At 46.6% G+C, this 15,363-nt stretch overlaps 1 protein-coding gene across 5 annotated transcripts in view; it reads left to right on the top strand.

Moving 5' to 3' along the window:
- The window catches only part of LOC147026205 (flavin-containing monooxygenase 5-like), an 82,023-nt gene that overhangs the window by 14,367 nt on the left and 52,293 nt on the right, over positions 1 to 15,363 (top strand). For 4 of the 5 annotated variants that reach the window (XM_085881386.1, XM_085881384.1, XM_085881385.1 and 1 more), the window contains one exon: positions 11,522 to 11,710. The exons of the other annotated variant lie outside the window; for it this stretch is intronic. In XM_085881386.1, coding sequence (XP_085737512.1) covers positions 11,522 to 11,710 — 189 coding nt within the window. The remainder of the gene's footprint in view (positions 1 to 11,521; positions 11,711 to 15,363) is intronic. 5 annotated transcript variants of the gene reach the window in all.

The following is a 15,363-nucleotide window of genomic DNA, read 5'->3' as shown; positions in this document are numbered from 1 at the left end:
GTTGGGTTACTTTTTTATTCGGAGGTTGGTGGCAGGATTTGCACTCCGGCCACTGTAAAACCTTTCATTCCGCAAAACACACAAACGCAAAAAAATCTGAAAACCCACTCCGTGGGAGTACCTCCTGTGCAGCTTCCCTTCCCAGAGCAGCTCGCCAGATGACGGCATTGGGGCAAAGCCTTCAGGATCCCCAATCTTTGATGAAAGGAGGGAAACCACGGGGTATCCTATCTGGGTCAGATTGTGGGAGAGTGTGTGGGAGTGGTGCTGAGGTGTCGTCCACCAGACGGCGGTCTCCTTGGGTTAACCTGAGGAGGTCCCTTCGGGTGGGTGCCTGGAATGTCCTATCCCTAAGAGAGGATGATCACCTGTCTCTGTTATCATCTGAGCTCAAGGTTTGGAAATCGGTATTGCAGCACTCTCTGAGGTTCGGAGACCAGATTGCGGTGAGATAATGGTGGGTGGTTACACCTACTATTGGTCTGGTCGCTCTGATGGTTACAATACTCAAGGAGTTGCTGTAGCTGTGTCCAATAAGCTGACCCCAATGATAATTGAGGTAACACCGGTCAACGAGCGTATGATGAGACTATGGATTCGTCACTCCTTAGGTGTCATTTCCCTGGTCTCTGTTTATGCTCCGACTGAGGCGAGTGACCTCACCGTGAAGGACACATTCTACGCCACGCTCGAGTCTGTGGTTGATCAGTGCCCCAGACAAGATAGACTTCTAGTCTTGGGCGATTTCAATGCATCGACTGGAACTGATAGGGATGGTTACGAGACATGTGTTGGTCCACATGGGTCAGGAACTATGAATAAGAATAGCACTAAGTTCCTTGACTTTGCAAGAAGTCATGGACTTATGGTGGCCGGTTGATGGTTTCAGCGCCCACAAGCTCATCGCTGGACTTGGTATTCCAACGCTGGCAGTGTGGCAAAGGAGATTGACCATGTCCTCGTTGATGGTCGCTGGAGGATGATCCAGAACTGCAGGGTCTACCGGAGTGCTCAGTTCCTCAATACTGACCACAGGCTTGTTGTAGCAACTCTAAAGCTGCACCTTAAATCCTGGAGAATGGTACCATCCCAGCCGAGGCTGGATATTGGCAAGCTCAAGGATGAGAGAGTTGCTGAGGAGTTTCCGAACAGGCTGAGTGGACATTTGGGGTGTCTGGGTGCTTTGGGGGCTCCTGAAGAGTAATGGATTACCTTCAAGACCACCGTCCTTGATGATGCCGGTGGATGTCTTGGAACTCACCCCAGGGCAAAGAAGAATTTTGTCTCTCAAGGGACACTGGATACCATTGACCAGAGTCGCAGGGCCAGACTGAATGGCAGAGCTGAGCTGCTCAGGGAGCTGAGGCGTAAAACTGTACGTGCACTGAGGGTGGACAAGGAGGCCTATGTGCGAGGAATCTGTGAGGGAGTAGAGCTTCACCTGTGGACAGGTGATTCTCGTCCCGCTTAAAGGGGAGTTCGCGCATTGCGTTCATCCAAGCCCATCCCTCGGAGCACTGCAGTTCGAGCAGAGAGTGGTAGGCTCTTAACAGAGGAGTCTGAAGTGAAGGCCCGCTGGGCTGGTTACTTTGAGCGGTTGTACCAGGCTGATCCTCCAGCTGTCGAGTTGGACGTCAATGGTGTTACAATCCCTGTTGCTGACCCTCCAATGAATTGTGGTCCACCTTCGCTTGTGGAAACACGGGCTGCGGTGACCCGGTTGAAACAGGCTAAAGCTCCAGGGATCTGTGGCATCCATGCTGAACTTCTCAAGGCTGGTGGAAATGCTGCACTCGTGTCGTTGAATGCAGTTTTGTGCTCTGCCTGGAACACAGGCATCATCCCAACTGATTGGAAGAGGGGCCTTGTTGTCCCTCTCTGGAAAGGGAAGGGTGATCGCCAAGACTGCAACAACTACCGAGGGTTGACGCTGCTCTCAGTGCCGGGCAAGGTCTTTGCTCGGATAATTCTTGATAGGGTTTGCCACCATCTGCTTGAGCACCAGCGTCCAGAGCAGTCAGGCTTTACACCAAAGAGGTCAACAATTGACCGTATCCTTGCTCTTCGTGTACTCGCCGAATGCAGACGAGAGTTTCGGCAGGGGCTGCTTGCAGCCTATGTTGATCTCTGTAAAGCTTTCGATTCAGTGAGTCGGGATGCCCTCTGGAGGATTCTTGGTCTTCGTGGGGTGCCACCAAAACTGATCAATCTGATATCTGAACTCTACTCTGGTACTGAGAGTGCTGTGAAGTGTAGTGGTACCATCTCTGACTTATTTCCAGTTGTTACTGGAGTTCGTCATGGGTATGTACTGGCCCCCACACTTTTCAGCACTTGTGTGGACTGGATTTTAGGGAGGATGTCGGAAATATCAAGCTGCGGTGCATCGTTTGGGAATGTCAAGATCTCGGACCTTGATTTCACAGATGATGTAGTCATCTTTGCGGAGACTTTAGATATCCTTTTGGGGGCCCTCGAGGTGCTGAATGAGGAGTCGGAGCCGCTGGGATTTCGGGTTTCTTGGGTCAAAACTAAGATCCAAGCTTCCAATGACATCTTGGATGCTGCTGTCCTGTCTGTGTCTGTTTGTGGTGAGGATGTTGAGGTCGTGGAGAGATTCACTTACCTTGGCAGTGATATTCATGTCTCTGCTGGCTGTGAGTCAGAGGTCAATAGACGTCTGGGTCGGGCCTGGGGAGTTATGGATTCACTGGATCATGGAGTGTGGCGCTGCCGGTACCTGTGCGGGAGGACGAAAGTCCGAGTCTTCGGGTCCTTGGTGCTTCCAGTCTTGCTCTATGTATGCGAGACTTGGACTCTGACCAAGAATCTGAGATGGAGACTTCATTCCTTTGGTACCAGGTCTCTTCGGAGAATCCTTGGCTATCGCCGGTCAGATTTTGTGTCCAACGAGCGGTTGCTGAGAGAGACTCGGATGAGATTTGTTACCTGCATGGTCCGTGAGCGTCACTTGCAGCTGTATGGACATGTGGCTCATTTTCCTGACGCTGATCCTGCTCACCAGATTCTCTCAGCGAGGGAGTCTCGTGAGTGGAGGAGGCCAATGGGCTGACCACGTGCCTCGTGGTTGCAGCAGGTTGACCATCATCTCAAGGAGATGGCATCTGCCTGGGGGAAGGCCAGACGGAGGCCCCTGGAGTACCGGCGGAATGTGGACGCAGCGACACGCTGTTCTGGCACATACTCCCATATCTCACCTGACCCAAGGTGAACTGCTTGTTCAAGTTTCGTTACGGCTCTGAGTGTGATGCGAGCAAACCATGCTCATCCAACAGAGGTCGTGCTCGGATAGACTCTATCATCTACGCCAGTGTAGACAATAATCATGCTATCATGGGACATCTTCTGCCAGCTCATGGTCTTACACGATGTGACACTGTCGCAATATATCATGGTATCGGGAAAGGGAAGGCTCTGAAAGTTCTTAGCTCGAACACTCACTCTCTCTCAAAGGTTGGTGACAGAACCACCTCTCTTCCCGATATGCTCTGACAGGCAACACCATTCATGTTATCCTGCTATGGCCACCCTGAGTGTGATTCAATGACTGCAGCCCGACAGAAGATGTGGTCCACAAAAATATCACGCAATATTGGTGCTGCCCCAAAGCTTCAAAGCTTTCCACCAACAAATGAGGCATTCAGAGAAAATGTAGCCAAGGCACATCTACAGGTTATCATATGTAGACAGTCGTTGCAGCTGAACCCGCCTGGCAATGATCCCCTCGCACACAGATGGACAAGACGAGATGGTTCCACATCTCTGATACCAGCTACTGTTGCTGATAACGTGACTCTCGCGCCTGATGAGATATTGAAGATGATCAAGTGCTCTTGTGACGGTGACATGCCATGTAAATCTAAGAAATGTGGATGTCACAATGCCAACATGACTTGTACTGCATTTTGTGCATACCAAGGAAGAGATGGGTGTTTCAGTCAGAACACCAGGGAGCACATTCAGGCAGAAGATGCTGATGAAGATGATAGAAATGATGACGGGAACGATGAGATCGAGACTGATGATGATTAATTTGATCATACCAATATGACTCTGACTAGGTTTCTTACTTCTACATGAAGTAAACTTGGAGAGTTATTCGTGCTATTAGGTGCTAGGTGAATATGCGTAATTTATGTAAAACGTAATCTACATGATTCCGCTGGACTTTAGGGTCCATTAGGATATATATAATCCTATTATATAGATATAAAATCTATTAATGATGATTGTTATAATAAAGTAGGGCATTTATATCAATAACTGAATTGTTTTACACCAAAATAATCATTTATTCTGATAATTTAAAACTGTACATTCCAGTATTGACAAAAATATCATCAAAAATGAGTTATTATGGCAGCCATTTTAAAATTAAAGATGGCTGCCATGACAAAAAGTAAGTGAATGATATATATATATATATATATATATATATATATATATATATATAATATATACATAACTTTTATTTGATAATTTAAGTTATAAAATATGGGTTTATATCACAAAATGTAGGCCTTGTATGTCTTAATAGTCAATATATCTGTAAAACGAATGGCGGACAATTATCCAAATGACGCCATTTTGAAAATGTTGAATATATAAAATTGCCCAAGGGTGAGAACTTCACACCCACCTAGATATCATTACATAGGTCCTATACTATGATAATCAACAAAGAAAAAAACTGTATTCGGGAATTTTGGGTCAAGCTCCCTCCTGCCGGACTATGTAGTGATTCTGATGATGTCAGAATAAAATCAGATGTTCCTGTCGGTTTCATCTGTTGGGTAGTGCACTTCACAGCAATGACTCAACCATAAAAACCAAGGTGCTTTCAAAAGACCTCCAGGATATATTGTGGGAAGGCACAGATCAGGGGATGGGTGTTATAATATTTCAAAGGCCTTGAACATCCCTTGGAGGACAATCAAAACAATCATGAAGAAATGGAAGGCGTATAGTACCACCAAGACCCTGCCGAGATCAGATTGTCCCTCTAAACTGGATGGCCAAGCAAGGAGGAGACTGATCAAGGAGGCCACCAGGATGCCATTTGCAACTTTGAAAGAGCGACATGCCTTTAAGGTAAAGACTGGTCACTGTGTGCATGTGACAACAATCTTGCAAGCAGTCCACAAGTCTGACCTGTACTGTTGGGTGTCAAGAAGGAAGCCATTACTCAAAAAAGCCCACCTTGAGTCCCATTTGAGGTTTCCAAAAAAACACTCGAAATTCTGAAGCCGTGTCGTAAAAGGTTTTGTGGTTCAATGAAACCAAGATAGAATTTTGTATCTGAAATGCAAAACGTTACATGATTTTTTTTTTTTTTTTTTTTGTATACCTTGGTCGAGGCTCGTATGAGAGCAAACACACAACTCACATCAAGGAGGCATGAGACAAGAGGGGTGGGAGTGGAAGGGACAAAACAGTGGGGAACAGACACATTAGGTGAACTGTGGAAGGGAGAGGGATGGGGATGGGGATGGGATGGGGAACATGGCGAAGAGAAGATGGACATTTCAGGGACTTTCAGGAAGGAAATCAGGAGAAATGAAGGAAGTGGGCTTGGGTGGATTATCGGGGGTAGAAAAGATCGAGGATTTGGATGGGGGAAGATAAGAGGTGGTGGTGAACAGCTGTTTTGAAAGCCTGGAGGGAAGAATGGGATTGAATAGAGTGAGGAAGTTTATTCCAAAGGCGGGAAAAAAGAGGAATGAAAGAGTGAAGATGAGCAGTGATTCGTGATTTTGGTAGTTTTACCAGAAGGGGGTTGTTGGCGGACCTTGAGCGCCCTGTGGAAATGTGGTGGGGACAAATCGCAGAGAGAGCAGGGGGGGCAAGGCTGGAGAGGATTCGGTAGAAGACAGAAAGACCACCGACCAACCTGCGGTGATTGAGTGAGAGGCCCAAAGACTCAGCTTCATTGCGGGAGATGCCGATGATCTTAAATGCCCTGGTTTCGACAGCGTTAAGCCGAGAAAGGTGGGAGGCAGAAGCACATGCCCAGAGGGGAGAGCAGTACTCCATCAGGCTACGGACAAAAGCTTTGTAAGTGGTCAGGAGCTCAAGAGGGCCGAGGAAGGACTTGGCACGACGGAGGATTCCCAGTCGGCGACTGGCTTTTGAGGCGAGGTTGGAAATGTGACTTTCCCAGGAAAGGTCATGGCAGATAGTGAGACCTAGAAGCTTGAAAGAAAAGATTTCTTCCAGAGGATTGTTGAGAAAGTGGATGGGGGGGTTTTGTAAACGGTCCTTTCGAAGAGACATAGTGAGAGTGTGAGATTTGTCTGGATTGAAAGACATGTTCCACGTGTTGGACCAGTTTGTGATTTTATCCAGATCTGCAGTGAGCGAAGAAGCTGCTGCTTGCCGGTCTGAGGGATGACAGATGGTACGGCAGAGGGTGGAGTCGTCGGCAAAGAGAAATAGAGGATTTTCCAGAGAGTCCGAGAGATCATTGATGAAAACCAGAAAAAGAACAGGGCCCAGAACGCTACCTTGAAGAACTCCAGCCTGCACAGGAAGAGGGGATGAAAGAACTCCATTTAGGGAGTTTGGTGCAAACCCAATGCAGCACATCACCCAAAGAACACCATCCCTACTGTGAAGCATGGTCATGGCAGAATCATGTTTTGGGGATGTTTCTCATCAGCAGGAACTGCAGCACTTGTCAGGATAGAAGGGAAAATGTATGGAGCAAAATACAGAAGAATTCTCTGGGAAACCTGCTGCCCTCTGCAAGAAAGCTGAAATTGGGACGGAAGTTCACCTTTCAGAATGACAACGAACAAAAGCATACAGCCAAAACTACACTTGAGTGGCTAAGGAACAAAAAGTTTAAAGTCCTTGAGTGACCCAGTCAAAGCCCTGACCGAAATCTAATCGAAAATCTATGGCATGTCTTGAAGATTGCTCACCATCAATGCTCCCCACACAACTTTTTTCTTTCATTTTTAAGATGCAATGTTCAGGCTTGTGCAAGAGATTACACAGAGAATGTATAACAAGGGGAGCAGAAGACAAGAGGAGTGAGAGAGGGAAGCACAAAACAGTGGGGAACAGAGACATTAGGATATCAGTGGAAGGGAGAGGAATGGGGCAGGGTACACGGTGTAAACAAGATGGAAATTACAGGAACTTTCATGAAGGAAAGCAGGGAATTTGAAGGAGGTGGGTTTGAGGTGGATTAACGAGGGCAGAAACTATCATGGTTTTGGATGAGGGATGATAAGAGATTGTGGTGAACGGCTGTTTTGAAGACCTGGAGGCAAGAGTATGGGAATTTTTTCCAAAGGTGAGGAAAAAAAGAGAAATGAAGGTGAGCATTGATTCCTGATTTTGGTAGTTTTACCAGAAGGAGATTGTTGATGGACCTTCAGTGCTATGCAGAAATATGGTCGGGACAAATAGTAGACAGAGCAGGGGGACAAGGCCAGAGGGGAGACAGTAGATGACAGAAAAACCACCAACCTGACTTCTGTGAGAGAGTGAGAGACCCAAAGACTCATCTTCATTGCGGCAGATACCAATGATCCTAAATGCCTTTGTTTTCACAGCATGAAGCCGGGAAAGGTGAGAAGAGGGAGCACCAGCCCAGAGGGCAGGGTAGTACTCCATCAGGCTGCAGATGAAAGCTTTGTACATGGTGAGGAGCTCAGGTGTGCCAAGGAAGGACTTCGCTTGATGGAGGATGACCAGTCGGCGACTGGCTTTGGAGACCAGCATGGAAATGTGGATTTCCCAGGAAAGATCATGGCAGATAGTGAGGCCCAAAAGTTGGAATGAAAGGACTTCTTCAAGGGAATTGTTGAGAAGGTGGATTGGAGGAGGGGAGGGAGGGTGGTGGGTTGCAGATGGTCCTTTCGGAGAGACATACTGAGAGTGTGAGATTTGTCAGGATTGAAAGACATGTTCCAAGTGTTGGACTAGCTTGTGATTTTATCCAGATCTGCAGAGAGTGAAGAGGCTGCAGCATGCTAATCTGAGGGATGACAGATGGTATGGCAGATGGTGGAGTCATCAGTAAAGAGATAAAGAGGGTTCTCCAGAGAGTTGAAGAGATCATTGATGAAAACCAGAAAAAGCAAAGGGTCCATAACACTGCCTTGAGGAATTCTAGGCAGGACAGAAAGAGGGGATGAGAGAACTCCATTTACAGCCACACGCTGACTACGACAGGAGAGGAGGTCTGCGCGCCATGACTGGAGATTGCCTTGGATACTAGAGGAAGAGCGTTTGGTGAGCAGGGAAGGGTGCCAGACTGCATCAGAAGCAGGCGAGATATCTAGGGAGATTACTCTGATCTCATGTCTGGCATTGAGAAATTTGATCCATTGTTGGGAAAGCAGGAGCAGCAAGTTCAGGGTCGAGTGACCTGGTCTGAATTCAAAATGATGATCAGAAATAAGGGCATTGGAGAAGAGGAAAAATTTAATGTCGGAAGTGATGATGGATTCCATAACCCTGCTGATGATTGGGAGAAGGCTGATTGGTCTGTAGTTGCAAGGATCTGCTTTTGCACCTTTTTATGCAGAGTGGTCATCTTTGCTTATTTCCAAGCAGATGGCAGATGACCTTGAGTAAATGAGAGTGTGAATAGAACAGAGAGCGGGTGAACAAGAGAAACAGAGCAGGTTTTTAGGACACGTGGGCTGATGCAGTCTGAACCAGTTGCAGAATCATAGTCAAGGTTTGACATCAAGCTCTCCACTTTGTCGGGAGACAAGTACACAGAGTCAAAGAATAGCTGGGTGCAACTGGATAAGGTGGGTACAGAAAGCGATTGGTTTAGAACACAATATTTAGAAAGAAACACGGAGTTTAGGCATTCAGCCTTTTCATGTGCAGTGTCAGTGATGTGACCATTTGAGGTAAGGGAGGGGATGAAGAGGGAACATACACCAGAAACAGGCTTTTTTGTTGTCATATACATTGTCAAGGCTCATATGACAGCTAACACACAATGCATAGCAAGGGGGGGGCATGAGACAAGAGGGGTGGGAGAGGGAAGGACAAATCATTGGGGAACAGTGACATTAGGACATATATGGAAGGGAGAGGGATGGGGCAGGGAACACGGGGTGCACAAGATGGACATTGCAGGGACTTTCATGAAGGAAAACAGGAAAGAGATGAGGAGCATTGGGAAAGTGGGGAAAATAGGAATTGAAGGTAATATGGAGAGAATACAAATAAAAACGATCGTAAAACTTGAGGGGAAGGATGGGAAGGCCTCAAGGAACCCGGTAAGACAAGGTCGACGAAAACTCACAAAATAGCACGATTTTTGAAGAAAAAAAACGAACTAGGAACACACACAAAGCATGCAGGTGAAGAAATAAACATTTAAAACAGGAGAGACAACGACCGGAAACTTAACTTTGAGAAAGACGGCAGAAAACCCTGAGAGAACCTGCCGTCACTCAAACCCAGCACCTCGACCCAGGCTTAACTTGATGCCATCGGATTTGTAGGAGGGAGACAGGTTTAAGGGTTCAGACTTGAGATGAGAAAGATGTTTCCTGGCTCTCCTCAGGGTCGACACAAACTTGTTCCGAGCTTTATGGAAGGAACTGAGATTGCCTTCTGTTTGATTTGCCTTCCATGAGGTGAAGGCGAGTTGCTTCAGGAAAACTGCCTCACCACAAGCTTCAATGTACCATGGGCGGAGGAAGGGTATGACAACTGAATACGAGATGGGATAAATCTGTGCATGAGAGAGGGCAAGTTTCTTTGAAAGAATTCCCAGGATGAGTTGATGTCGGAGAAAGTAGAGACGGAAGACCAGTCGAGAAGTTTGATGACTTATTGAAGTCCTTGCCAGTCGGCCTGAGTGAAATGCCAGATTTGACGACACTGAAGTGGTTCTCTAATAACAGCCAGAGAGATGTTTACTTTGACAAGCATGTGGTCAGATGAACAGATTGGAGCTGAGAAAGAGCAGCAGATGTTTTTTCGGGGAATTGTTCAAAATCAGATCCAGAAGTTCCATTGGTTGAGATCCAAGTTGGGAAGTTAACAGATTGTCAGTCCCAATGAGTCACAGAAGTCTTTTGCTGAAGCGCCATTGCAGGTGAGGGAGGTACCCACACCCAAGCAACTGGTCACCACGTATGATGACAATTGAAGTCACCACCTATGAGGAAGAGAGATAGTGGTTTGACCGTTTTTACAGCCATTTTTCCCTGCTGTGCAGGGGTTTGGCTTTTTTCTTGAGGCAATGGTTTATGGCCGGATGCCCTTCCTGACGCCAACCCTGGTCGCCTCTTACGACACACAGGGATATGGTATACCTATTCTAACCAGGGCATACACCGGAACCAGTACACTGGCACTCATTTCGCCGACCTCGGAAGGATGACAGGCTGAGTCAACCCCCTGGTGTTAATTCAGCAGCCAACGGGGCTTGAACTCAGGACCCTGGGATCCCAAGCCGGAAGGCTCAACACCAGGAAGAGAGATAGTGGGATGAGAGGATATAAGTTGGTCCATGTTTTTGGCGAGCGAGGTGTAAAGGGAGTCATCACTGTTTGGTGGATGGAACAGCACACATAAAAACAAAAGGTGCGAACAGAGGGAAGCCGTAGCCAGAAATATTCCTGCGGGTGTGGGGGAATGAGAGAAGCGCATGGTGAGTGAGGAATAGAGTCTTTGATGAAGAGAACAACTCCACCGCCAGGACAAGGCTCAGGTCTGTCATACCGGAGGAGGGAGTAACCAGGGAGAGATACTTGGGGGTCAGAGATGTCTTGAAGGAGGAAAGTTTCTGTTAAACAGATGATATCTGGTTTGTCAATGGCAACCTGTATGGGAAGATCTGTCAGGTTTGAGCGAAGGCCCTGGATGTTTACAGTCCACACTGTTGAGAAAAAGGGAGGGAGGAGGCTTGAGGTGCAGGGAGGGGAGGGGGAGTGTCGGATGAGAGAGGAGGGGAAGAGGTAGGAGAGTTATTGAAACAATGTGGGGGGCTTGCACAAGAGCTATTTTCACTAACTTTTGCTTTTTTCACTCACAACTAGATAGTGAAGCTATCTTCACTCACAAAACTGCAGAACAGTTTTGTCCAGAAGAATGGGCAAATATTGCCCAATCAAGGTGTGCTAGTTAGGTGGAGACCTTTCCCAGCAGACACACAGCTGCATTCGCTGTCAAAGGTGGTTCCAGCAAGTATTAACTCGGGGGGTGGACACTTATCCACCCAAGATATTCTAGTTTTGTATTTTTAATTACTTTTCTGAAATTTGCAGAATTTGTTTTTCATTTGGAAGTTGTGGTTTACGATGTGTAAATAAAGGTGGAAAAAGTTTGATTTAATGCAATTTAATTCCAGGCTATAAGGCAACAAAAGGTGAAAAATTTGAAAGGGGGTGTAGACTTTCTTCAGGCACTGTCTCAACACATGCTCCATCACCACAAAACAGTCCATGTAATTACAATTGTGTGATCTGTAATAGATGCATTGTTCCCACCACTCCCTCTCCCCTTTTCACCACAGGCCAAAATTGTGGAAGACCGAGGAAGTGTTTTCCGTTCGCTGGTGACAAACATTTCCAAAGAAATGATGTGCTACAGTGACCATCCTATGCCATCACATTACCCAACTTACCTCGGGCATGCAGACATGTTAAAATATCTCCACCTGTATGCTGAGAATTTCAAACTGAACAACCACATCCGCCTTAAGGTGAAACAAATTCAACATCTGAGTTGAGATCAAATGCATTCATCACAAAATGCCATGAAACAGGGGGAATTGGCCAATTACTGAAATAACTTGAGAGTTCAAAAAAACACGATACCTCACACAGTGTTCAAGTGTGGACTTTGATTTTAATAAAATAATAATTTTAAAGATCGTTACGAAAAATCCAGAAAATTAGTGCCACCGAGTCAGTCTTAAACAGTACCTTATAGAACATGCCCAAGTACCAGGGGCGGACTGAGCATTGGGGCACCGACCGTGTGCCTGGACCATCAAGGGGCTGAACTCCAAAAAAAATAATAGTAAAATAAAATAATAATAATAATAATAATAAAGTTTATGTTTTCAGAAATAGGAGAGGTAGGCGATTTTAGAATATATAATTAAACATAGTATATTGTCGTGGGGGTGGCCGGCCCAGGTTAACACCCCGACCCAATTTGTGGTGGCGGGCGGTTAAAACCGACAGCCCCCGGATGGCCGAGCGGTTCTTTATTAAGAGGAGGCGGACAAGTTGATCGACGGAGATTTTAGCACGTGCTCGAAGGGGATGGTGGAGGGCAATGGCAGATGGGTGGAGGAGTACGGAGAATGGAACGGATGCACAGGGGGTTTATCCTCGAACCCACTACAATTGCATGAGTTTATCCTTCCCTCACACACTCACACATATAAATCCATGATGAATCATTCATTCCAACCCTGCAAGACCATGGCTTAAATGTTATTGCAAACATGTGTGATCCTCAACTGGGCAGCGGGGAGGTACCATACAACAATAAAGGTGGGGGCACTTCTGGTTGTGGTGTCCGCATTCCCAAAACAAGTCACCCGACTTATGACTTCTTTGTCTCCCCGTTCAACTATCCGGTCTCTGACAGCCAAACAGTTCTGTTGCTGCTTGTCTCACTGGGTAGGGTCTCCTCACATCCAGGCTCTCACGCAGCCTCACACGGGTCGCCAGGGGTTTCCTTACACTTAGTCCCCAAAATCAGACCTCCCCTCTGACGGGTCTCCATTTCTCCACACATCCAGGCTCTCTCACAGCCTCATACACATCCAGGCTCTCACACAGCCTACTTTGGGTCACCAGGGGTCTCTTTACCACTGGCTGCCCAAATCAGACCCTCCTCCCTGATGGATCTCCATACATCCAGTCTCTTTTGCAGCCTCATACACATTCAGGCTCTCACACAGCCTCAGACACTACCAGCTGTCAGGGACAAATTACCTTGGGTGGGGGGGGGGAGGGGGGCAGTCACCGCTTCTCCAGAGCGTGATCCATTCCTGCAGACCCACATATCTTCCCCACCAACACAGTCCAACATCTCATTTCCTTCCCCGCTGTCATTCAATTCTCACACAATGCAATGCAAAATGGTTGTCATGTTCCTCTGCTGCCATGGCCTGCTTACATGTTATAATTCACATTCATTCTTGAAACAATTCCATTCATGACACATCACAGACATCAACTCCACAAGACAATTTTGGTTTCCAAACCAATCCCTTTATCGACCATTGAGTCTCTCTCGCTCACTCTAATCCTAATTACCCATGTCCCAATTTCTAAGCAAAATTGAACCCTTGGGACAGTAGCATGAAAAACACTTCATGCTAAGTGAAACTCGTTGCAGGTTAGTCGGGTCCAAAAGTGTCATCCACCCCTTCTAAATTTTCTTCGCACCCTTTTAAACCACCCCTGTGAATTTGTTGCTTTCAAACTCCCTGGATCCCAACTCTTTTTATTAATTTATTTATTTAAATTTGTCCATCACTCCAAAATCTTGTATATCACACTTGCGAGTAATTGTGTACAATTGAAGACTTCAAGCGTACCCTCGGTGAGGTACCAAATAATCAAATCAGCCACAAGAACGGTCTATAAACATTCTTGTGAGAGGCAGCAGGACTGATACCTGCACCATCCTCCAGGATCCATTAGACCGAACTTTCTCTCATCCTATCCCAATCAATGCCTATATCCTCCTCCAGGATCTAGTAGGTCTAGAGTTCTCACGTCCATTCCTAATCGATGCCTGTATCCCACTCTGGGATCTGGAGATACAGATTTCTCTCATCCGCTCTCAATCGATTCCTACATCCTCGCCCGGGATTTGGTAGGCCCAAAGTTCTCATTTATTCCCAGAAGACAACATACTCTCGGATGAACTGTGGCCACAGCCATAATCCAAGCAGACAAAGCCACGGCCCAGTGGATCCAATTAAAACTGTATCTCCTGGTGTGCTAGGCAGATGGCAGAACAAAGCCACAACCAGCTGAATTACAACCAGCATGAGGATAACTCCGAGGCACACATGGGCGCGACAACACACTCCACCATCCACGAGAGACAAACAGCCACGATGTTTAATGCGAACGCCATCCCCTGACCTTGGGCTCAATCAAACAGTATTCATGACCTATGTAAAAGTTAGGAATGCAAATTTAAAAGTGTATGTATATGACCGTTTTTGCAGCCATTTTTCCCTGCTGTGCAGGGGTTTGGCTTTTTCTTGAGGCAATGTTTTATGGCCGGATGCCCTTCCTGACGCCAACCCTGGTCGCCTCTTACGACACACAGGGATATGGTACACCTATTCTAACCGGGGCATACACCGGGACCAGTACACTGGTACTCATTTCGCCAACCTCGGAAGGATGACAGGCTGAGTCAACCCCCTGGTGTTGATTCAGCAGCCAACGGGGCTTGAACTCAGGACACTGGGATCCCAAGCCACCACCCTAACCACTAAGCCAACACCAGGCTTAAATTTAAAAGTGTATCATTAAGCATTTTGAGCTTCTTTCTTCCTTATATGTTTCCTTCTTTCTTTCCAACAAATTTCAATAGCATACCATTCCTTGAAGTCCAAGTCAATCCTCCGTAAATTTCGCATGGATGTAGCTTGGTCCAAGACACCAAAACCCACCACCCACTTCCCCGTCCCATTTTTTTGAAATCTACATTTTTATCTCACCTGGATTTTAGTCCAGTGAGCTTATGCAGTGATAGAGGTAAAGATGAAGTCCCTTCAGACTAAAGCAGGAAGACATTCGTTTTTAGTGTTTTCATTTCCCAATTTGGCAAAGGTTTATGTGTTCACATATAGGTGATGATGCACCTTGGGGTGTCGTAGACGCCATTTTGCATACTAGGTCATACTGACCAATCTTTTTTTGTGCAAGCAGTTAAGGTTCATGGAAGAGCAAGAACACAGGATGAATTAAAATGCAAAATAACAATAGAAACAGCAGAAAGTGAAGGGGGGAACGCCAACAGCGAGCCAAGGGAGAAAATAGAAACGGACAAACAAGGGATGCGGGTAACAATGAGGGGTAGGAGAGAATGAACACAAGGTTGTGGACAAAATGGATACAGAAACAAAATTTGGGGGAGTGTGGGTGGGGGTTGTTTAACGGGTGAAGAAAAGATCATGGTTTTGAATGGGTGATGATCTGAGTTGGTGGTGAACAACTGTCTCAACGACCTGGAGGAAAGAATGAGATTCAAGAGAATGTGGAAGTTGGTTCCACAGGTGGGAAAAAAGAGGAATAAATGAGTGGAGGTGAACAGTGATTCTTGATTTTTCGAGTTTCACGAAAATGCGGTTGCTGGTGGATCCGGGTGTGC

Source organism: Eptatretus burgeri, chromosome 5 (assembly GCF_056783735.1).
Source record: "Eptatretus burgeri isolate ZD-2024b chromosome 5, Ebu_testis_v1, whole genome shotgun sequence".
In the NCBI taxonomy this organism is placed as follows: domain Eukaryota; kingdom Metazoa; phylum Chordata; class Myxini; order Myxiniformes; family Myxinidae; genus Eptatretus; species Eptatretus burgeri.
The sequence above is the reverse complement of the archived record's forward strand: the minus strand, read 5'-3'. Positions and strand labels throughout refer to the sequence as shown.